Genomic DNA, 25,196 nt, shown 5'->3' with positions numbered 1-25,196 from the left:
CCACAATGGTAATTATAAAGCACAAAGTTAAAAATCAGTCAGTATAAATAGCAACCAAATAGCAAAGTAGTGATGCATAAAAGTGTCTTAAAATAACTAGAAATATTACTTTTTAGTACATGACATTCTCAGAAAGAAGCTAGCTATTATTAAATTTTAAACAGTGCAAGAAAAAACCCCGACTGAACCAAGTTCTAAAATTCTGGACTACAAACCAAGTTATTAACGTTCATCTGCACCATCATGATCCTCCTAACTCCTCCAGATAATACCAGAACTATCTTAAAATACATGGGCTTTGCTGCGTAATTCCCCAAACCAATTTTAGTTATATATTAGAATGCCTGAGAAAATCAGGTATTATGCAGATGATAGAGACATGGAAGAAATTAAAATCCCTCCATTGTGTTTGCAAACACAGGAAATTAATCTAAGGCTGACTCATTAAGATGAGACTTTCCCAAATTGCTCAAAGAACAGCTATGAGTTCAAGAAGCAGATTTTTTTAATAAAAGTAAACTTTTCAGCCACCTAGATTTACAGGATCACAACAACCATAGGATCAAATTACACCATGATAAATTTTTGGAACAAGATGCAAGAACCTAGTACAAAACTTTCCAATTGCAACATAATCCTGTACTGCTTGGGAAAAAATAAAAAAAGGTGGATTATGCTTGTCTTGTAACGCAAAAGGTAGATTCACAGTTGTAGAAAACTTTTTGATTTAGCTTTGGAAAGAGTTTATTAAGAAAACTTTTCCTGCTGTCACAGGAAAAAAAGTAAAATATGGTGTGAGTTATAAACTATCTAGGTAGAATTTGAAGAAATAAACAGTCAAGATTTTTTGCAATTCAAAAAAAACTACAACAGTGTTTAAATTAAATTTAAACACCGTGTTCTACAATTTTGGATTCCTGATGCAAAGTCAAATAAATTAAGGAAGATTCTACCCAGTGCCTGCCAAATACACAGCAAATTCCATACAGTGTTAGAAGTTCCAAGTCCCAGTCTTTTACATATTTATGTGACAAGAGTTCAATGACCCTGAAAAAAATATTCATATGCAGTTAATCCCCTCCAAAGACTACTAACAGAGATAATAAAGATGCATTTTCTTCATAGTATGAACAGGGTTTATTACCTTGCTACAGTGTCACTTAATTCACATCTGGAATCTGTTAATCCAGTCACACTGATGCTGAATAAATTCCCTAACATTTCTTGTAAGTATATGTGTCTAAGCAAGCTAGAAGAGGGTTATGACACAGGCGGCTTTGCTAAGTTTTATGAAAATCCTCTCCCTATGAGCTGTAACAGTTTTGTTTGCTAAAATGAGAAGCTGCCTAACCTAATCACATTGTTTACTTAACTGCTGCACAGTATACAAGAATAAAGTAAACTTCTTTGATGCAGTCTGTGTTTGACCAGCATCACAAATTAGCAGTACAAAGCTGATCTGACAGAATCCCACAAAGAAAGTTAACATGCTGAAGGAAGGAAAGAATCGGGATGTTTTCTTTACAGCAGTTTTCAAAGTTACACATTTTCCTCAGAGGTTCTTTGGAGCCGGATGGAGTCTGTGACACTGTTGTACTGGTTACATGCCATAAAAACAAATGTGTTTGCACCCTGGAGAAGGCAGGATATTTATTTAAAGAGGATTATAATTCTCACACAAATCCAGAGGGAGGGAGGAATCCAAAAACCAAAACAAAGGAAAACCAAACCCTCTTGCTTTTGGGCTGTATCTAATCAAATTTTTAAAATACCTCTTCATTCCCCTCTTAGGACTTCTCCAGAGAATATGTGTAATAGAATTAACAGTCTTCAGTCATTCAGTTATTTCTTCCTCCTTACCCATATTTATTTTCCATTTTAAGGAAGAATAAATAAGCGGTATTGTAACAAAGCTGCTTCACTTCTTACACAAGAAACTGGAAGCCCGTCAGAAATAAGGTACTTTAGCATTGAGAAAGTGCTGCTGGGTTCTATTTATCTAACTTCAAATCAAAAGATCCTCACAGTCACTTGTTTTGTCAGCATTCTATTATCACTAACTACTCCAATTTAGTTAAGCAACACCTATGTGGGAGTGAGCAGAAGCAGCAGAAATTGGGATATGACCCTTCTGAAACTGTGTGACATGTAAGACTGCAAACACTTGCTCTGCAGTAGGGAAGAAAGAGCTTTAAGGAACAGCAAGGTCTGAAACTGTTCTTGACCAAAACACAGGAAGCAACCAATCAAAACAAAGACTGGCTTGGATCGCAATCAGAAAAGCTTACTGAACTAAAATGTAAAGACACTTGGAATGTTGTGAAGAATTGTTTCCATCAGCTGGATAACACCACATGAAAACCAAAAAATGTGACCCCCTGTTCAAAGAACACTGACTCATTATAGACTGATACACTTCAGTTGAATCTCCAGTTAGTAACAAGCAGATCAAGCATCAATTAATGCTTTCAGACTTTTCCAGCAGCCTCATGCACAAGCCAATTGAGTTCAAAACCTTTGTCCCAGTTTTGGCACAGATATGGGATGGTTTGAGGCCTTAAAACGGGCAACAGAATCTTCACAAGGGATGACAACACTGAAGACCACCAGGATGGCAGATTCATCTGAAATTCATCTCCTGGTAGGAGTGAACCATAATGAGAATATTTCTGTTATCAAACAGCAATTTCATATAAATTTAAGTGACCTGATCCTGTAACACAAGCAACCTCATTAAAAATTAAACTGTAAAAAACCTGCAAAGCATCAAACATATGAAACCATCATGCTGTACTCAATGGCAAAACAGACAAAGTAAAACAATAAGAGGAGACGAAATAAAAAGTAAATGCTGTATTTCAACATGCAAACCACAGCAAACAATGGAAATACTGTGAAGAGAGGAAGAAAGGAGAACAGAAAGCAATGAACCACCATCTACTGTGTCTTCTTGATCAGGGACCAAACCCCAAGGTATTTGCCTCTCTGACTTTGTGTATTTAAAACACCTGTACAAAGCATTCCATAGTTTACCAAGTTTGTCAGCATTTCTTTATTGTACCACATGAACTATGACCTGCCTTCTGAAATCATGAAAAAGACATTGTTTTATATACACCACACCATTATTTTATCTATATTATATCTTATCGTGTTGTTCCAAAAAAGCATCACAATTTGTTTTAACAAAGATGAAATGAAATATTGAGAGTGATCAACTTGAAAAACAAGTTGGCATTTGCTTATTGCTTTGTTATAATTTCAATGTTTTCTTAATACGGTTAAAATGGTGTCAGCAACATTTGATACAAAAAGGAGGATGAAACTAACTGAGCCATATATGGTGCATTCCTTTTTTCTACAGTAACTCACAAAAACAAGAACTTAGTAAACTTGGATGATAATTTGACAGGCATATAGTTACAACTCAGCTGCACTATAAAAGACAGTAGAGGTACAGATAAAATCATGTCAGGGCACAAACCAACTACTATCATCTGCGTGTGTATTTATACCTACGTGCACATATTTTTTTACATATATATGTATTTATATATGCTTCATATATATATTTGCACACACATTGTTTCTGTAAAATATCTTGAAAATATCCTGAAAATCCTCCAAAGGCCCCTGGAAGAAGTGTATTGCTTGTTTTACCCAGAAATTGAGTTCCAGGCTGAATTTGTTAGACAATCCAAAAGAATATTTTTATCTGGCAGTTGCCTTACCATTACTATTCAGTGTCTTCATAATAACTTCCATTTGTGCAAACTCATAGTTGTAGTCTGGTTCTGAAGAAGCTTCACTAGCTGCATCCAGATCATGCTCTCCTAAGGAAGTTTCTTTCTCAAGGTCTTTCAGCCAATCTCGACGTTTCCTCTTTGGTAAATTGATTCTGAGTAAAAATCGAAATTCAGTTTATAAAAAAAAATATCCAGAATAATGAAAGGAAAAAAATAGGCTGAATGTAAAATGGATGGAATATAAACATCAACTATTACCTAAAAAAGTGGTTGTTTCCCCATAATATTCTATCTCCATGCCATAACTGAGTGGCAGAACATACCAGTGCACCATTTACACAGGATCTGAAAGAAAAAAATACAACTCCAGTGAAATCCTGAAAATAAAAGATTGAAGAGTTGCTGTTTCTTCCACTTATTGACAGTCACTTGTATCATATGGTACCAAACCAGCTAGGTTCTCATGAAAGGATCTCTAGGAAAGTTACTGGTCTAATTTCTACTGTCAGAATTAGCACCTTTCCCCTCTGCCTTTAGCTGGTACAGCTCTTCAGTAAACATACAGACAAGGTTGATTTTGGTTGCAAAGTTTTCTTTAAATGCCTGTTTCTCAAACTGGGCCACTGCCTGTTTCTTATAAACTTATAAAGTCCAAACATAAATGTATGCAAATCCTACTGATAGAGCTCTCCAAGATGCAACTTAGTCAACACTGAGTTGTAAAACATGCTGTTAACAGATTCGGCATTCACGCGTAAGAAAAGATTCTTAGATCCAAGTTTTAGTCTTTCAACAAATGGAGTCTCTATTATTAATAAGGGTCTATTTTTGCGAACATCTGGTACACTGCTGTATTTCTTTGTAGGTTTCTTTGTATTTAAGTTTCAATCACAAAATGGGAAAAATTGAGCTGTTGAACTTTTGCATGTGTGAGTCACAAACACAGCGTTTTATTTGAAAGGGGAAAAAACTTCAGTAAAATGAAAAAGGCTTTTCACATGCAGCATTCTCATTTCAGCTGCCTCTCTCATGTAAGTCAACAAAAACATGTAAGCATTTCATTTTAAGTCACATCTTTATTTAACATTTTTCAATGAAATTCTGGCAGCTAAATTTCTGTTGATACTCGTATCTTAAGAACAGTTACTTAAGCATTGCAGATCAGCCATGAGTAAAACAAAATATGTTTTTTTCCACTGACATGTGCCCTTGTTCCTGCCAGTCAAAATGACTGATTTCTAATACAGTAACTCTATCACCACAAGCCTGAATCCCATCTGCTTGAAATTTTCTACTGTAGGCTGCAGAAGAAAAACACAAATGCATTGTACTGAAGGAAGACTGAAAGAAATCAGATTTTTTATGTGTCTCTCAAACTTCAGTTTCTCATTCTGACACTAATTTGGACATTATTTAGATACTCAAATTTCAGACAAGCAGCATGACTATTAACTAGGACAAAGGTACTGCTTTATCACATGCTATTGGAGATCAAGTGACAAAGACATTTACAATTCCACCCAAGGAGCCACAGTGCCCCTGGAATGAAAAATTATTAAAATACAGAAGTAGAAACAAAAGGTGAAGCCTTACTTTACACCACATATTAACTAGACAAAACAGTAATTAAGGATTTAGAAAGGAATTCATACCTTTAAAGCACTTCTTCCTTACAAAATATTGAGCTTTACAACAGGAACTACTCACAAGGCACCATTTATTCTCTGCCATCAAGACATAGGCTATTCCATCACACAGGCCAGGACAGCCAGCAGCATCTTAGGGATCTCATTACTTCCCAAGATACAGACAGGCAATGGCCCCTCACTCCTACCAAGTACCTTCTTCAGATGGCTTATTCCAAGCCATACCACTGACAGCCTGTTGCCCTGCAGAGTGGGTGGGTGGATGTTCACATGTGCAGGGAAATCTTACTTTTAATTGCTGAATTTCTCTTTAAGTATCTGTTTAAGTCAACTGTATTGAAAAGATTTATTGATCAGAACATAAGGTGCTTCTGTCTGTGTAAAATGAAAATGCATGAAAGTCACTATCTGTCAAAGAAAAGCAAAGTTCCATTTCAATGGAATGTGCTGCTGATCTTCCTTACCTTGCATTTTCTTTTGGTGTGAGTGTAACTTCTCCATCTAAAGCAATATCAATCTCACAGTGTTCTGGTTGGATTCCTATACCAAAGAGCTGTATATCCTGAGAGGTATCTGCACCAACTCTTGTGTGATCCTAGAAAACAAGCTGTTACTAAGAGACAAGCAAACTACCACTGTTGACATAACTAAGAAAATATTAGCTGAAGTGCTGAGACTGCACAGTTTGTGAGTCTGTCGAGCAGAAATGGTGCCACAGCAGATCTGAAGACTGCAACAGTCACACACAAACTGTTCCTCTGCCCTCAACTTCACTTCCATACAGTTCTAGCTAAAACAAAATGAAGCAGTTGACACACAAATTCTCATCAAAAAGTATTCTAATACTATGCCTGCATGCATACATTAAACACCAAAGCCAGAAGAAAACCAGTCGTGTCATATAGGCAAAATTAAGAGAACAGCATGGGTAGTAAAACAAGGTTCAGAGTTCTCTGATTTTCAGAAAGAAGCTATACAGCAACTGAACTAAATATACTAAGCTGTACATAATTCCAAGTCATACTTTAAGTTCTGCTGAAACAGTTTATTTTGTTAGTGTTTGAGAGGTTGTGTTTTATTTGCTATTGTTCAAATACACAAGCCCTCCTTCAGCTACCAAAGCAGAAGAGTAGCTATAAAAATAGACAAAATACTCTTTCATATATTATTGATAAGCAGCTCACATTTCCCTATAAACCTTATAGGTTTGCATTTGACACTTCTTCACTCTGGCATGGGAAATGAAAAACAGAATGATATGAAAGCTAATGACACTGGGAAAATACATTTCTGTAAATTTTAACCCCCTCTCTCATAAGCTTTCCTGTTATTGAAGACTATGTTATTCTTACTGATTACTACTGAACATCATCTCTTTATTATTAACTCTTCATATATTTAAAGCAATTCCCAGCTCCCTAACAAAAACAATCTACCATGAAGCTCCTGCTTGAAGTTGAGGCCAGAAGACCACTGACCAGGCACATCCTGCCTGGAAAAGCTAGAATTGATCTCAACGCTGGCCCACACTGAGCATTTCTCCTACCCTTGGCAATCAGGAGATCACTTAGGAAAACAGTGAAGCTGAACTGCAAAGGGAAAACAAAAGCTTAAACAGTAGGAGGAGGCCTATCCTATTTTGCTGCAGCAAAAAAAAAAAAAAAATACATCCCCTCTGAATAAATTAGAGCTAGAAATTCAAAGCAAGTGTCCTTCCAATCTGTGTACCTATCCTGTTCACATCCTTACCTTTAAATAGTAAACCAAAAGCTCATTGAGTGCAGGGTCTGCATTCAGGTTCACCAGGTAACACTTGTCATCCCCCACCTTGATACCTGAAGACTCAAGGGAGATTCCCATGCTCTCCAGCTGTCTTTGCCTCTCCTGCAAGCACAAAAATTAGGTTAATCTTGCCTGCTGCAGTATGTAGGGACAAGCACAGAGCTGCTAAAGCTGAAGATGCACATGCTGAGTATGCATTCTGTATATCACCACCAGACACTGGTCAGGTACCACAAGGTCAGTAGAATTTATTTTTACACACCAACCATAAAAGTTAGATATAATCCTCAAACATCTGCCTACTCAAAGTGGAGCTTAATTAAGCAGTTCCATTAAATTTATTAGACTTACCTACACAGCTCTATTGAGTTTATTAAACCTATATATAAGTAACACAATGTGCCTTTGAGTCTTTATGTTAGTAAAAAATGAAACTCAATTTCAATTCCTTCAAAGATAATCACAGCCATAGATGATTTAGAAAATAGCATGCCACGGTTTAGGCTTTCTTTTGCATTTTTATTATTAATTCAGCTAAAGCACTTACTTGATCACGTGAGCTTTTTTTTTTTTTTTTTTTTTTTTTTTTTTTTTTTTTTTTTTGCTATAGTTTGGGTGTTGGGGTTTTTTGTTTGGCTGGTTAGGTTTGGGTTTTCCCCTCGACCCTTTTTTTCTTTTTTTTAAAAAATTTATTTAAACAGTGGTTGCATGAAAACATGCTTCTGGAACATTAGGACTAGAAAGGAAACCAACAGCACTTATTCTTCAAGCTATGGATGGAGGAAATGATGGAAGAGTACACTAGAATCCAGAAGGGGATTTTTTAATGTACAAAAATAATCATAAACAAACACTAATGACTACATGTACACATTTTCCTTTTCTGGTTAGAAATCACTAAAAGCAAAAGCAATAAATACCACCCACAATTCTGATCCTTCTGTAATTCTTCACTTCCTTAGTCACTTCAAGGGAAACATGTCCACAGTCCAACTGTGGTCTTACAAATAAATGAGCTGCCCAAACATATTTTGATGGTTTATTTTAAAATCAAATACTGGCTTTTATCAATGCTATCATGGCACTGCTAGATTTATGCTAATAAAATCTAGACCTTAAAAAAAACCACCAACAAACAAACAAACCCACCCCAAAACCAGAAACAAAGGGAAAAATACAAAAATTCAGTGACATTTCAAATAGGTGGTGGGAAAACAGCATAGTTCACTAATGCTCATGAAGTTCAGCTGCCCAGTATTATATGAGTATCTAGTGTTCTTCCTAAAAATTTCTGAAGTACCTGTGCAATTTCTTCTGTTTTCCTTAGCTTTTCTTCCCAGGTGACTGTCAGCTCTTTTATTAGTTTTTCTGATTCTTCCAATTTTTCCTTCAGTTCTGGTGCCTTCATGGCCTAAAAGGTAGAAATTAGCAAAAACCCTCAGCTACTCTAACCATTGCAACATCTGCTTGCACAAGGAACTTGAACACAGCAACATAATATCAAATGCAACAAGGATAGATTTTTACTATGTTCCCAGGTTTTTCAAGGCAGAAGCTGAGGAAATAGGAAACTTGCAAAGGAGGAGGACAGAACCCACCTTTGCTGGATCCAGACCTGAAACAGCTGAAGATTTACATAGCTCCAGAGTTAATGGAAGGAACAAAAATCTCTGGGCCTGGCCACTCAAACTTCACTGTCTATATAAAAATATGTGAGCATTTAAAATCTTTAATTCCTCGCTGTTGGAAGTGCAAGTGCAAAGTCTTTCTTCTTTGAAACAGTAGTTTCAAACACAAATTCCTCTAAACACTTAGCCTTCCATTCCATCCTGGTTTTGTAAGTGTTCTTAGAGTTGCATTAAAACTTTTAGACTGACCCTGTTGATTACCTTCAAAGGCAGGCATGTTCTGGAGCTAACACAGGCTTCTTATTTCACAACAGGAAACAAAAGCAAAGGGCTTGAATATGTCCAGGGCCAAGTAACAATTGAACAGGCTGGCCTATAACCCTATATATGTTGTTTTTAACAGAAGATAGAAAACACTTAACAAAGTAATTAGTAAGACTTTGGACACCTTCCTACTGATTGTGTTCAGCTGCAGAGTGCCAACATGCTGCAATAATGTTTTCTGAATTAAAATAAGCACTTAGAACAGGTTTTTATTTATGAAAAAAGTGAATGGCTCCTTTTCCTTAAAGAAGATTTTCCCATTTCAGTCCATAAGGAAGTGTTCACATGAATAACACTATTCCTTAAATAATGATGAAACTTAAACACCACACAAATTTACCCTCAAGCACAGTTCTGTTCCTTTTCCATCAGTATTTGTGTCCTTCCTGGAAAGATCAAAAATATTTTCAAATCTACTAACTACCTAATTTGTTCAGATATCCTGGATACCAAATAAACTATCCTACCTGGATACTTTATTCTGGAAGTAGAAGTATAAATCTAAGATAAGCATCAATCACAGTGCCAGCTATTAAGGCAATGAAGCATCAAGGCAGTCATGGTTTTCAGTGTTCCATTTCTGACAATTTTTAATAGATTTTCATAAATGTTAGAGAGAAATGCCCCCTGAATTTTGTTGTCCAATAACAGATTTATGACTTTTTACACTTTTCCATCTGATATTATGTATAGTCCACCAATGTAAAAAAAAAATAAACTCTGCTAATAAGTGAGTCTACACAATGAAGATGTAATCTAGTCCTTATCTGTGCTGCATCAATTATTGCTTGGCCTTACGTTCCTCAAGAACTAAAAAGGGTCACCATCAGTACAATGTTGTCCTCATTTAAAAGCTATTAAAGATAAGCATACATTATGCTGGATTTAGGAAAAAAAGGTCAATTATTTTGTTTAAAGAGGAAAGAAAAAAGAATGGGTGCAAGACTCTTCCTTTCCATGTTTTGTAAGAAAGCTAGTCTTCCACACAGAATGTGACAGCTCCTTGAGAAACTCATTTTACATTGTACTGTGTATGAGGTTACCTCAGCTTGTGAGAGCTGTTCTTTCAGTTTTTCAACTTCTTCACGTAATTCTCTGATGACCCTAGCATTTGGATCTTCATTCACCACAGCATGATTAACTATCCTTTTGGCTCTGTCTGCATATCTCAGAGTCGAGAGTGTTTCTTCATAGTTGTCGGCTGCTGGACTAATTGTGGCTATCATGGCAGTTTGGCTGTTTCCTCCCAAGTTGTCCTGTAGTGCAGCCACAGAAAGTTCAAGAGTTAAAAATTGTTCTGAGACTGTACAGTGTCTTCATAAAGAGACTTAAAATACTTAATAAAGGCACTAAAAGTACTGTTTAGGCATTGAAATGTACTCTGGATATAAACTAATCTGTGTGTTACATAAACATTTCTATCCAACTCTACCACCTCTGATTCCATTACAACTGAAAATAGTCAAAGTAGGATTTTGCATTGAATTAACACAAGATACACTTAGCTGTCCATATAACTTGGAATAACATAGTTATGAGAGCTCCTTCACTCATTTCTTTAAAAAAAGATGAGAAGTCCATGTACACAGAAGCATACTACAATAATCCTACAAATGAGTAAGCTGACATCTTGTGAACATGGTAAACAGAAAATACAAATTACCTTGAGAAGCCAAGTGAGTACAGAGTCTCTGTAAGGCACAAACTTGTTTTTTCCCTTCCCTGCTGCCTGGTCAGCAAGTGATGATATAACCAAGCCCAGTGTTGAAAGTGATCTATAAATACAAAACAGCAAAACAGCTTTAACACATATTCCAAATGGAGATTTAATAAAACACAGAAAATAGGGATTGCTGTGCAGAACTTCACATCCAATTTTAAAAATATCACAGAATAGTTTATGTTGGAAATGACCACAAGAGATCAGCTAGCCTATTGCCTTGCTCCAAACAAGGCAGTGTATTTCTTTAAAGTTATATATTTGGAGGAAAAAAACTGGTATCAACAGTGTTTCATCATAGGTGGTACTAAGATCATATTTCAGAAAGACTGAGACTACGTTGAAATATTTAGAATAGTTTGGAAAGTCTAAAATAGACTGCTTCAGTATATGAAAAATCCCTGCCCTTGATTAGACATCTACCTTTTCTCAGAGGATAAAAATCTTTCTGATTTGGATGCAGTCTCATGACAATGTTACAAGTCAGCATTGGCAGCACAGCAAGAAACCCTGTGCTGGGAGCAGTGCTTAAGAACGCTGACTCAAATGCCAACTAAAATGAAACAATTCTCCAGCCATAAGAAGGCATCCTCAGAACAAATCCAGCTCTGGCCCAGGAGTACTCATCTGCCTGGTGGGGCAGTGACCAGTCACAGAAGGCTGCTGATCAGAAGAGGCAGATTAGGAGGTCCCTTGACAAATGGGTTGGGTAACAATTGAGGTAGAGCTCAGCAGCTTCTTCTGGGGGGGCACAGACCAAACGATCTCCCACCTACAAAGGTGCTGCACAAGTGTGAAAGAGAAAAGCCCCCAGATTGCTTAGCAGACAGCTGAATCCCAAACAACACTCTAGAAACGTGAAGAAAATAGCCAACTCATGCATTTTGGTACATGTACAGCTTCTACCAACTGGGGTAACTGTGTCAGCAATCCATCCAAAGCATATGTGTGCTACATTATGCAATTCTTATACAACCCCGTGTAAATTTTAAGTGACATCAGGGCTTTTGGGGTGAGTATGTTTAAGATAACGAGCTTGTTGAGGAGCCTGAGAACATTAAACAGATGCCTAAAGGATTTTAAAGGAGACATCGCTGAAGCCCAAGAGAATTCTGGGTCTGTCACACTCCTGCTCAAATATCCAGCTACTCTCTGTAAGTACCAAGGAAAAAGCTTCAGCAGCACTGCAATTGGATAGTCAAATAAATCTTTAATTGTACTGTTCCACTCCACCCTCTTATGTTTTCTTTTCAAAGAAGTAATACTATTCTGGTTTATAGGCAGCATTTGCACATTTATAACAGAGCCTCAGTGCTGCTTGAAACCACCACTGGTTCAGAAATAGCATTTAGAAAACTACAAAAATGTTACAGAAGAGTATTTTAAGGAAGATATTCAAGGGTAAGTTAACAAGAACCACTACATGTGCCACAAAAGGTATCCCATATTGCATATAAAGACAGCATAGATCTGGGGGCAAAATTAAAAGAAATTTAAGGAAAGGCTAGGTAGGTAATCTGAACTCCCAAGAGAACACTTTATTTTGTAAATTTGCCTGTAGGATGACTTTATGATTCACCTCTGCAAAATTCATAGCAAAACCAGAAAGTTTAGTTTAGTTTTGTGGCCTAAAGAAAAGCCTAATAACCTCTGAATGTTTGTGAGAGGAGGACAGAAAAAATGAGAACTAATTCTTGCTTCCAGCCTCTGATCTCCACAGAAAGAGATGACAGCATGCTAAACATGCAAGAGCAAACAGTAGGATGCTCCATGCTGCTCTATAGCAACCTCCTCCAGCACAACTGAAAAGTACCACCAGCACACTCCCAATGGAGTCAAAGCAGCATAAAACTAAAAAACTACCCTAGACTACTTTCTTCTGATTCCTCTTTCTTTCTTTAAATGAGGAGAAATGTGAAAACCAAAGCCAAACCCTGAAGGAAGGGGAAGAAATGGACAGTCAGAAGGGAAGTAGGAAGAATAGGGATTCAAAAAGACTTGTGACTGAAAACTATTTCCCAACTGGGCTGCAACACCAATTTGAGTTATGGGGATTGCATTGTAATGAACAGGAAATTATAAGGTACAGTTTTTTAACAGGGGATTTAAAAATGTGATAGTATTACTGCTCCTTACAAATAGTGATCTTATTTTAAGAGTAACATCTGTAATAAAAGCCAAATTGGAATCATTTATGTAGTTTGCTTGAGATTTCATAATACAAAGCTCTTTAAAGACTTTAAGGGAAGCAGCAAAGGAATGGCTGCCCAACAAAATAATTACAGAACTCATTAGCTGCTTTGCTTTTTGCTGGATGATGCATCAGAGATCTGTCATTACTCTGATCCTATCTCACGGTACTTATGTAATGAATCAACCAGAAGTCCTAAGCCCACAGCACACTGAGTCACTCCAGAAGAAGCAGAGTGGACTTGCTGCAAGCTTACAGGAAAGTGCCATTTCTGCACAGTGTCTGCTCTCCTTGTCCCTGTTCCTCAGGCACCAGGCTGTCCTTGCTAGTGGGCAATGGGAAGCTTGCACACTCACACCACAGGCCTGTGCAAGCAGCATTCAAAAGGAAGTGGCACTTGCCCACCACAGGGAAACAACTCTGTCCTTAAGTGACACCCATTCAAGCTACTTTTGTACAATTTAGAACCAAAAACTTCAATGAGCAGAACACACTTTTCTATTAGTTAACTCTGAATAAAACCCTCCCTCAAATCTGCTTGGAGCCAGACCTGTCCCAACCCATTCCTTGCCCCCACCTACATCATCTTTTTGCATTCAAAAGTTAAAATGACAACAGCTATGATTTTACTAATCAGAGGTAAAATTGCAGACTGCTCACAGAAAGTTGTTTTTTTTTTTGTAGCCACTAATTGACAGATTGTTTTTTCTGCTTCCTCCTACTACTGTGTTCTAGAGTTCTTTGACTACACCACAAAGAGTTATTAAGCACCTCCTTTTCTGCACTGGGTATGGGAACTAGCACATCCTGGGGAGGAACAAGCAAATCCAGCTTTCCTATGAGGTATGGCAAATCTCCCAAAAAACTCCTTTACTAAGGTAACTCTGCACCAGCTCTGAGAAAAAAAAAAAAAAGAAAAAAAAGAAGTCATCTCTATTACAACTTGAGAGAGATGTTGACACAAACTGACACAACTCTCAGTTGCTTCAGTAAGTGGGAGAGCAGCCCCTCTCTACAACATGCTGTCCCCAAGACAGGAAATAATGTTTTCAGCAGGAAAAGTTGTGGGACCAAGGGGGCATCTAGCCACAGCTCTAGCCAGTTTTCATCAGAAACAAATGGTACAGACACTGAATAAACAGGCACATTATTTCCACATTCTTCTTCAAGGCAATAAACCATAAAACTAGCAGCAAGTTTACTTGCCAGCAGCTCCATTTTTTATCTCATTAAACATAACACATACCACCGATAAATGTTACTGGGGTTTTTTATAAAAGAAATATAATAAGAAAAGGAGCTGACATAGTAAGGTGTATGGTTTAGATGTACTCTATCACTCCAGAAAAAAATATTACCTTTCCCTAATGAGTAAGTAGCATTGCAATCTAAAGAGGATTGCACACAATGTCCTCCAAAGAACTAGTCTGACTAAACATGTAAATCTATTTTTAGGCTTAAAAAAGTCAGACTTCATATTAAAGCTCCAACAGCAAAACTCTAACAGAAGACACCAAGCACTAAGAATTCTCTTTTGCCTATCAGTTCCAAAAGAGATTTCAAATAGAGAATGTTAAATAAATGGACTAAGTATTACAAATTTATATCCTATAAGAATTTAATAGAATGGAAAATGTAGAGCTGCCTAGTTTTCTTTTAAAAATACCTTTTACAGAAATGTTTGGTGCTTTTATGTGAAGTTCTGTACTGTCAGAGGTTCAGCATAGGCAAAACAACCCTCTCCTATTGCATTGATACCATACAAGTTTAACAATGAATAAAGATCCTAAAAGGAAAAAAAAAAAATTGAAGTCTTTCTGTATCCATAGTTATATTTGCAACTTGTTAATTGCTATTGGGAGAGGTGGCATTTGAATTCTTTCCCAAAAATGAGAAAGAAACATTTAATTTCACCTTTGTTTATGCAAAACACAAATACAGTTTCTAGTAAAACTGATGTGAATTTAACAAGGAACCTGTGGGGTAAGGTTACAGTATCTGCCATTAGGCAAAGACAGCCACATTATTTTGTTTCATAAGAACTATGCCAATGTGGCTACCAATATGATGCATTAGATACAAAGTAGATTAGAAACTAAGCTAGAAAGAGATAAAAATGCTCAAATTAACAAGAGGTAAATTTGAATCATCGTAAGTATGTGCACTGCTCATACACACGTCGTGCTGTCATTGTTAACACAAAATACAAAACATTTTGTAACATTTTGAAATAAATTGAAAAACAGTAGCTTTTAATGTAACAGTGGCACTCTTTAAAAAAAATTAGTATATTTCAGACAGCAGTAACAGTATGCTACATTCTTGCTTTTGGACAATAACACAGTAACTATGGCTAAAAAAAGTGCTTTGAAACTTGTCATTGCTTGAGCACAAATGCCCAAGGCAATGCTAAACCAACACAGCTTCATTCTGATCCGATTTTCTCAAACTGTGCATTATACCCTTACATATTTTAATTCATGTTGGAACAAAGCCATTCAACTCTGCAACTCTGCACTCTTCCTTAAGCAGATGATGAGACAAACACAAGAGCCTGGGGACAGGGTGTATAAATGAATCACAAAAGGTATATGCTTAATTAAAGAGCACTGCTGTCACTTTTTCCAGATAAAATTCATATAGCCTTCATCTGAGTCAAGTATGAATCAGGATCCCTATGCCAATGTCAGGGAACACATGCTGCTCAGCACAGAGCAGCTGAAAGAGCCACATTGAACTGCTTCTGATGAAGCTCACTTGAGCTGACTTGTGACAAGCACACCAAGAGGAGGCCAGGGAACCAACAGTGATTCCTTCAAGATCAGGGCTCGCAGCCTGCATACGCCGATGTCTTACTTGTTTATGTTGCTGCCTTCCTTCAGGCGCTCTCCTGCAGCTCCCGTTTTGGAAACTCTCTCGCTCCCAGCCAAATCCACCAGGCTGACCTTGCTGACCTTCTCCCCAGAATTCTGCACAGATGGGACATGGGAGAACAACAGCTAAGAAACATTGGCATGAAGCACCAACATGCTTGACACTGGCACCATGAAACACTGTTCTTCATAATCATGTGGGTTAAAGTATCACATTTGAGCTATGAGACATGAAGGAATTGTCAGAGGTCTTACAGAGCTTTGAAAGTCACCCATATATTTTTTAGTAAAGGCCTGAAGCACCAAGGAAGCGGAACCAGCCATGTGGTAATATCAACCACCTTATGGCAGAGTAGGCCATTAAAACACATTAACTCCAGCAACAGTTAAGACCTAAGAAAGTTTCATGGTGTCAACATAATCTTAAAAAGTGATCCAACTGTTTGTTTTATGTGGTGTGCTTCCTCACTCTTCCAAGGTTCTCTCAATCTTGATTACTGGACTCCATGGTATCAAAAGTCAAAACACAGTCAAACAGATGATTAATGAGGAAGAGAAACGAAGAAGAAAAATCCACCTCAACTTCATAAATTAATCAACAGAAATACATACACCAGAACGCAGGTCATAGAGTGTCTGAGTCACTATAATATTGAACACAGCATGAGAGCGGCTGCTTTCTTCATTCATGTTGGTTGCAGCAACTGTTCGTGATTTGTTTCCCTCTGACATCAGTGACTCAATATCCTAGAGCAAAAAAGAGTAAAAAGGGATGCTAGGATAAGAGCAAAGTATTGTGCTTGCTAAACAGAATCCCCATCTAGATGAAAGGTGTGTGTGGGTGAGAGGAAGAAAGGAAGGTAGAAGTAATGAGAAAATTCTTTGCACATTTTGAGATGCATTGCTACAGAGGCATATAAATCCACAGAACAATGTTAAATCACATCTCTATTTTAAGTGCTGAACTTAAAGCCCAGCAACTCTAGTCAATTCACCTTTTCCTTATCTGCTGCTGAAATATGTTGGTGACATCCACATTACAAATCATATTGTTTAATGTCAGGAATCAGGCCAGCACAGATTCACTTACACAACTGAACACAAGGCATCTCTTTATTGACCTGCACTAATGCTATCTTCACTTAATTGGCTCAAAACATTACCTCACTTCAACCTGTGCATTCCCACATGTGCAAGACAAAGATGACTATGCAGAGCCTGATATATGTGCTTACTGAGTCTTCCAAAGTCGTTTCAGAAGTCATCAGCCAAAACCTTAAGCATGAACAACGCGTACTAGAATTTGCACAAAGGGGGTGTGCTTTCAAACTAAGCAATTTGCCATATGTATGCACAGATGCTGCAGAAAAATTTTAAAAACTCCAAAAGCATAAAAAGCAGGACATAACACTACACAAATAATTAACATCTTTTTAAAAACACTTCCAAATCAGTTTCCTCATAAAAAGAAAAACCTACCCAACTCATAAAACTGCACTGCTTTAATTATTTCCACTGTGCCTACAGTGGTTCACTGTCTTCTACAATACTAATTTATTTGAATATGTTTTGGTAAATCATGTGGGCTTAGATGCTGTTGTGATTTAAGTTATGAATTACCTATATACACACCTATATAAAACAGAATGTAGTATTCACCAACAAAATCAAATTCATGCTGAAAGACTAATATTGTTATTTTAGAATCCTCATATTTCCATTGTCAAGCAAATATTGTGTTCATGGCATATATTATATGCAGTGAAACTGCAAATTAATGAGATACCACTACTATATTTGTAACTAACATAATGGCAAGCATGCCAGTGCTTCCACATGAAATAAATATTCCCAAAGAATTAGAGAAGATCTTTGTAAAGGCCAGAGACGATAATCGCTCAAGAACCAAAATATCTGGACAGACATTAGTTTACCTCTTTTGAGACTCCTACTGCTTGTGTACCTAGGTGTTATTTATCAACTTGTCCCTGGTTTAGATTTACCTCAAAGTTTGTAACAGCCAGCTGAGACAGGCCATCGACATATGGACCCAGCACCTTGTGCTCTCGAACCTTGAGGGACTGCCGACTCCTGTGGAATAAAGTACACCTCATGCAAAATCCACTAATTAGCACGGATAGCCAAAAATTACCCTACTATGAAATAAATACCTTTTATATAGCAGAAGTCAATTTATGTCTTTTTTAATTGTAACAGGAAGAAGAACGTATTCCAGAATTTGTAACTCAAACAATAAAGAGTCAAACCAATCTAACCAGTTTTGATCCATATACATAAATTACTTTTAATGCATCTTCCCACCCCAGTATTCATGGCTGGAACAAAACCTGAAATACCTTAACTGGCACAAAGAATGCTGAGCAGAAAAAAAAAAAAAAAAGGAGACTAAAAACCCTCCCCCCAGCAATTTGCTAAAGCATTCTTCTCACATTTTCTACACTATTGACACATACCGAGTAAAGTCTGAAATCTATCTCGTTAACTAACTTGCATACAACACCTTCAGCAATTATGTTCAAGAATTGAAATATAAACCACATATATCAATGATCAGTTGAATAAGCCTTGTCAAACTACTTCCTGTATACACATCTCCAAGCCAGAGTGCCTAACCATTATTTCTGTGTAGATAAAATAGAAGAAAGAATTCCTAAGTAAATGCTAAGGTGTCACCTTTCCATGTTCAAAAGAGTTCAATATCTAAACCATAAGGACCAAGCTGTAAATAAGCTTCAAATTTCTCCTAGCTGATGAAAATTCCTATACAAATACTGCCTGTATCAACTGACAAAAATACCCCAGAATTTGCTCGTATGTGATCTTGCTTTCTGGTGGTAAAGTACTTCATATAGTATTTGTTTGCATCAGTAGGATGGTATCCTAATGTTTAAACTAATCACACCAGTGATTAATAGAACACACATGAATATTCTCTTCTTTCTCGTGTTTGATATCTAATCCTCTCTAAAGCAGTCATATAAACATACACTCTGCAAAAACCTTCTCAGGGACTTCCAAAACCAATTCCTATTTTTAGAGTTTAGAGAAAAATACAGAAGGCTGTGGGGGAAAGTGAAGCTACTCACCCTTTTGGGTCAAGCAGATCTCTGACTTTCTCATTGTAGATTTCCATATAGGACACTTCAACTTTAAAAGTATGAGATTCATTTTCTTCTACAGAGATTCTCTGAAATAAAGCACAACAGAGCCGTGGGATCAGACCCAGCTGCTCTGCATTGCCCATCATGGAAAAGGATTTTCCTGAACCTAAAAGAAAAAAAAGGAGAAGAAAATGCTTTAGAATATAATTTCTTAATTACTCATTCATTCAAGCACTTTTTAATTCTCTTTTTATTGCTCCAGGAGCATGTATCGGAACAAACTGACATGCTGTTCCAGACAGATAGCTTATTCTTTGGACAAGGCAGAGGTAAACAAAAAGAGAAATTAACCTAAAGGTTTCTTTCAGTAGGGACATTACTTGAGACCTCCTAGAATACACTTAAACACTAGAAACTGAATAAATCTCCAGCAGAAGACTACTCACTACTCCTTTCAGTCTTTGAAAGAGGCCCCACCAGGTAGCAACCAGGATCATAGACAGAGCTGCTTTTAGGAATTCACTTATCACTGCTTGTGCTAGACATATATGAAATATCATGATATTTCAAAATACAATTTTTAAATGTTATCTACCTTAATATTTATGTTTTGTTGTTCTCACTTTCCATGTGCCCACAGTGTTCTTCCCCTTTAGGGCACTCACCTGTCTGTCCATAGGCAAAAATACAAGCATTATATCCCTGAAAGGCCTTTTCCAGAATTCCTTCTCCAAGGCACTTGAACACCACTTCTTGACCTAGAAAATAATTGGGTTTGTTTATTTTAAATTGTATAACATGCTAAAATTGACCGAAAAGAAGAAAAAAAAAGGTTTGCACACTTTTTTATGATTAAGAGCAATAATGGAAACATATTCACGTACAACTGAGTGATAAGATCAAAACTGTTGCTACCCATGTTTAAATATATTGCTGATTATCTTGTAAAGCGAGCAGTTTTTCAAAAGTTGTCATAGAAGTTGAATGCTTAGAAAATAACGCAGATGTCTAAATTTTTTATTATTTCAGTGTAGTTTCTCCAATTAATATGTATTGTTTAATCACAGAGTCCTGTAACAAAAAGAGACAAAACAAAAAGAGTCCTGTAACAAAATTTCAATGAAACCCATTGGTGAACCAGGACATCAGGGGCACACAGGAACAAGTAGCTGTTCTCTTGGGAACTTGCCTCAAGTTTCACCATAAGCCATTAGGATTCCCCCTGTAGCAAGGTGATGTTGGAACAAGATAAAAGCATTCCAATGACATTCAGGAAGAAAATGTGTATTAGGAGGCTGTGAGACTTCAACAGAGCCATTTGAGGACACATTCTGCCAAATCCATAATTTGAAATATCAGCTGCAGAATCTGATAGTTTGAAAATTGTCTCCCTGAGCCAGGCAGATTTTAGATGCACTTCAATCTTTCAGATGTAGAAGATGAAAATAGTCATATTGTTTGCTTGGTTTTCTAATAGGAAAGCCCAAAATTTGTAGATCACAACGAGGTTTAATGTGTTGTCTGCTTTGAGTTCTGATCAGACAATTACACCAGCTGTGTGCACACCCAAAACAAGGAGAGCTGAGCTAAGGACAGTATTTGTTCACCTTCAGGTGTATGGTTTTAAACTCAGATTCACTGCCTGGTGACTCTATGAACACCTGTGATCAGCTGCCTCTCTCATTTTGGTATGGGAGTTTCAGCAATTACCAGTTGGGAGAAATTATTTCTTACCATGGATGCAGTAGTGACTTCTGTACTCTCAAAATGGAATAAATCTAACTACATATTAGCATAAATCTTGCTACATAATTACTTATGAGAACATCTACATCCCATAGCCTAGAGATTTCCTGCAGAACCACATCTGGAATGACTGCAGAATGTTTTAGAGGCATGTAAATAGGACAAGAAAGTACATCACTTTCATTTTCCTTTCATTATAACCAAATTTCTCCTATAAAGAAAAAACTAGTGTAGTGGCACACTATGAAACGGTCTCTGTGTGTCTTTCTTGCTGAATTTCTAAAATTCCAAAGTGTCACTGGACTTGCATTAACACAGTTCAGAAATACTGAACATAGGAACGAAAATCAGAGGAAAATCCACTGTATTCTGAAGTGACTCCATTTCCTTCACCATGCACATTCAGTGCTAGTTGACCCCTTCAACTAGGGGTCATTTGGTCATTTTATAACTGAGAGAGCACTGTTCAACAACCTGGAAACAGGGAGTACTCAACTATTGGTGAATGAAATATATTAGCAGAAGATTGTAATAAGAATGTAGAATAAACAAAAATTTGCTTTCTAACCTTCTCCTGAGGGAGCCACTTATCTTGCTGAGCAAGAACACGAAATCAAGCAAAGACTGAAGCTGAGTACAAATATTAAAAGAAAAATAAAGTATATATACATTACAGAGTCATTGTGAGTAGAAGACAGAACCATTTGTCAGAAGAGGAAAAAACTTTTATCACCCACTTCTGACAAGCAATAAACCAGTAATCTCCTCCATGTTTCCTAAGGAAAAAAAAAGCAAATACCTAAGTGTTTTAAAACTGTGCATGGCCGTAATGACCATAGGATGACCTAGAGATTCCTTTACTGATAAATATCAGGGAAAGAATCCACTTCAAATCTCACTGGCAAAGCTGGGCTTATTTTTCAGGAGATACTTAATTTTCAAACTGTCATCACAAACAGAAAGTCAATGAGACACTGATATATAACTCTGAAATGTTATTTTTATTACATATTTGAAGAGCTCAGCAATACCAACACAGACAAATGGGTCATTTAAAAGTGTTGTTTATAGTAACCAGTCAAATGATCATGGGATAAAATAAGACTTGGCTTTAAGTACACTCACAGAAAAGAGCACAAAATGCTGAACTTCAAATATGGATATTTTATTAACTTGCAAATGCCGGGCACTGAGAGTAGCAGTATATCATCCACGATATTTTGCTGTTTTTCGTTAAGAAACCACACTGCTTCCCCCTTGAATTTTATTAGTGGGGTCTGCAAACTGTTTACAAACTCTGTATCATACAAAATTATGTCCATATGCATTTACAGTCAAAAGAAATAATATAGATCCAGTGTCAATACTGCTGCATTTCTGTTTTGCTAAATAAATCTATACTGCCTGCAATCACATTTTTTCTTATTTACATGACTTTTCTTCCACAGATGCCTAGCATTTAAAGAGGTAAGCAGGGGTTTTAACTTATGACCTAATTTTCAGCAAATGGGCGAAATTTAAAAAAAAAAAAAAAAAAAAAAAAGAAAAGATTACCTAACAGGAGGATTTCTTACACTAACCTTTACAGTCTTTAAGAAGAGACTTCTCAATCTTCCAGCTGGCTAAGACAATTTAGCATCTTAGAAGCAACTAAAGGCCAGAGACATCCATCCCCTCTCCCAGCTTCTGCTCAGAGCAGGGGCAAGCTCGGGACAGCAAGCCCAAGGCTGCTGGGGAGCCCAGGGTAAGCAAATGAGCTGCCAGCTCTCACACGCCAGCAACTCCCCTCTGCCCACCCTTTTGAGGAATGGGAAGCAAAGTCTAGTGAATTTTTCTTGCAGACCAGGAACAGCTTCAATGTTAAGTCAAAATTACAGACAGACAAGACAGCTGTGTCTGCTTAAAATCCTCAAGTCACTGTCTCTCGTGAGGGTAGAAGGGTAGAGTTCTTTAAGCCAATTGCCTGGTCTGCTTCCTTTTAAAAAGGAAAGTGCTGCAGTCAGCATACATATTTCCTATAAAATTACAGTTTAGCTCCAAGTCAGGTGTATGGCCTTTCAGGAGCCTGTAGAAACACAGAGCTGAGATTTCAGGCCAAACATGATGGAGGTTAGGGAGTTTATGAAAAATCCACAGGCAAGTCAATACCGTGTGGGGTCCTAGGAATGGACCTGCCTAAGTGCTGCAGTAGTTATTTATGCCATCTCTTGAATCCTTCCCAAACGGAAGGGTTTCTTTTCTTCCTTTTAAAAATCCACTTCATTACAGGCTTCAATAGGCTCTTACTGTTGTCCAGGCTTGTAAAAAGAATCCTTTGTTCTCATCTCTGAGAATTTCTCAATATCCTCCTCTTCACCGAAATGCCGAGCAGTTATTTGTCTCTGTGAGCTTTCAAGGCAAGCAGGTGTGTCCTCTATCCATGAACTGACTCCTGACCCATTCAAGTCATGAACAAATGGCAATGAGCTATTTTGCTCACTCTCAAAACACCTCTACTGCAGCCTATAGATAAAGCTCATCCCTCTTCCAGATCAAGACAAACTAATTCTGTCCTACAACCAAATTCCCCCCCTCCTCAAAAACTACTTGATTGACTTATTTTTCATCCCTTCCCAAAGAGAGATCCATATTTTCACCAAACACCTAACTATGTCTTTCAAAAAAAAAAAAATCAGAAAAAAGGTGCAGGAGCTAGCATGTGATGATCAGCACAAACCATTCCTTGCTTGGAGTGACAAAGACACAAACTGCTCAGAAATACACAGCATCAACGTTCAGTATAAAAAACAAACAAACAAAGACAAATGAAAAGCCCCTCACACTGAAAGAGTATAGATTTATAGGTTTAGATGAGATATATGGAAAAACTTCTTTACTGTGAGGGTGACGAGGCACAGCCACAGGCGACCCAGAGAAACTGTGGAGGCCACATCCCTAAAAGTGTTGCAGGACAGGTTGGATGGGGCTCTCTTTAACTCACTATATCAAGTTGCTAAAGGGTCAGAGATCAGAACACCAGTTCCAAAACTTGTAAAGAGTTTACTTCTCTTATGTACTCCAGACTCCCTGCTGTCTTTATGAGAGCCAGTCCTGCAAGGACAGCTGCAAAGATACCCTCTACAAGCTTTTCGTCACCTGAAGGTTACCTTCACTATTTCTGTTGGTGATATCACTGGATCATTTAGAATTTAAGACTGCAGTTTCCATTTCAACAGGAAAAAAAATTGCTAAAAAAGCAATTCTGCTGCCAGCAGCAACAGTACCCATGTTTTCAAGTGCTGGAAAGATAAGGTAGGTATTTCCCAAACATGAGTACCGAAAGAAAATTAGTATGAAAAAAATAAGCCTTATGTTCAGCCAAATAAGTTGAAGATCTCTCATAAAAGAAAGATTACTTGTACCATTTTAGGGTCAGCCCTACACCCCCAAAGCCTGGGAATCGTTTTCAATTACCCATGCAATTAATTTTATCCAAACAGGAATCTCGCTCTTGAGTGAGCAATATTAGTAAGTGCTGATTGTAGCATAGATTGATCAATAAAGTAAAATATATAACAAAAAATCTATGCTAAGTGAGAAATAATGTCAGCCTGATCGTGTGTAATAGTTTTAAAGATCCTGTAACAAATGTGCATTTCCAGGAGTGAACAAACATTGGGTTTGTGGGCATTAAAAAAATAACAGCAAGGAAGAGTTATCCACGTATGTTGTCTGCGGTACACACCATTCTGTGTGTTCTCATGACCGACCTGTCAATCAGCTAAATCTTTAATACAGGATGATATCCACAACTATATATCCATTCAACATAATGCAAGATGAGCACATTCGGTTTTGCACAGAGAGCAATGACTGATAGGGTAGCCTAGTACTTGTTAAACCTTTCACTGTATCATCTTCCACTGTATTTCTGTGATACAGGTAAATGGGTTTTTCAAGGAACTAAAGTGGTCATACATGCCTTCTCTAAGAATTCTACTTCAGCCTAAAGCTCACACAAAACTTACATTTTCAAGCAGTCTGGACTTAGCTTTCAAGCTTTTCAAGTTTCCTTTTAATTGTGCAACTCATCCCTGCTCCTGGCAATGACATTAAATTTACACATCCACAGAGAGCTACTTTGGGCAGGGAGCATTGAATGCACCTAGCTTCCAGATCAGCATTCCTTCTGTAGTCCAGCATCCAAGAGATACCAGTTTAGCTCCAAAAGTCAGGTGGTCAGATGGCTTGTTTGGACTCTAAGATTGCACCAAAGACTGTTACAGCATTAAGAGTCTCTGGATGCAAGACAAAATGGTTATTTACAATGTGCCTAGGACAATGGAGGTTTGTTTTATGAGCCAAAGAAGTTATTAGAAATCCCAACCAAATCCAGTTACCTTTTTTTTTTTTTTTTTTTTTTTTTTGTTAATACATAT

At 37.3% G+C, this 25,196-nt stretch overlaps 1 protein-coding gene across 5 annotated transcripts in view; it reads right to left on the bottom strand.

Moving 5' to 3' along the window:
• Positions 1-25,196, bottom strand: part of KIF13A (kinesin family member 13A) — a 105,115-nt gene that overhangs the window by 31,959 nt on the left and 47,960 nt on the right. For 3 of the 5 annotated variants that reach the window (XM_041413131.1, XM_041413129.1, XM_041413130.1), the window contains exons 5-16: positions 19,698-19,790; positions 19,018-19,198; positions 17,914-18,001; positions 16,523-16,657; positions 15,894-16,006; positions 10,790-10,901; positions 10,170-10,382; positions 8,475-8,585; positions 7,142-7,276; positions 5,857-5,987; positions 4,005-4,091; positions 3,732-3,898 (exon numbers count right to left, since the gene is read on the bottom strand). In XM_041413131.1, coding sequence (XP_041269065.1) covers positions 3,732-3,898; positions 4,005-4,091; positions 5,857-5,987; positions 7,142-7,276; positions 8,475-8,585; positions 10,170-10,382; positions 10,790-10,901; positions 15,894-16,006; positions 16,523-16,657; positions 17,914-18,001; positions 19,018-19,198; positions 19,698-19,790 — 1,566 coding nt within the window. Of the gene's footprint in view, positions 1-2,515; positions 2,639-3,731; positions 3,899-4,004; positions 4,092-5,856; positions 5,988-7,141; positions 7,277-8,474; positions 8,586-10,169; positions 10,383-10,789; positions 10,902-15,893; positions 16,007-16,522; positions 16,658-17,913; positions 18,002-19,017; positions 19,199-19,697; positions 19,791-25,196 lie in introns of all 5 variants that reach the window. The other 2 variants (XM_041413127.1, XM_041413128.1) reach the window with 1 other exon arrangement.

The sequence above is a fragment of the Onychostruthus taczanowskii genome, unplaced genomic scaffold (assembly GCF_017590055.1).
Source record: "Onychostruthus taczanowskii isolate IOZ18803 unplaced genomic scaffold, ASM1759005v1 scaffold40, whole genome shotgun sequence".
Lineage (NCBI taxonomy): Eukaryota > Metazoa > Chordata > Aves > Passeriformes > Passeridae > Onychostruthus > Onychostruthus taczanowskii.
The sequence above is the reverse complement of the archived record's forward strand: the minus strand, read 5'-3'. Positions and strand labels throughout refer to the sequence as shown.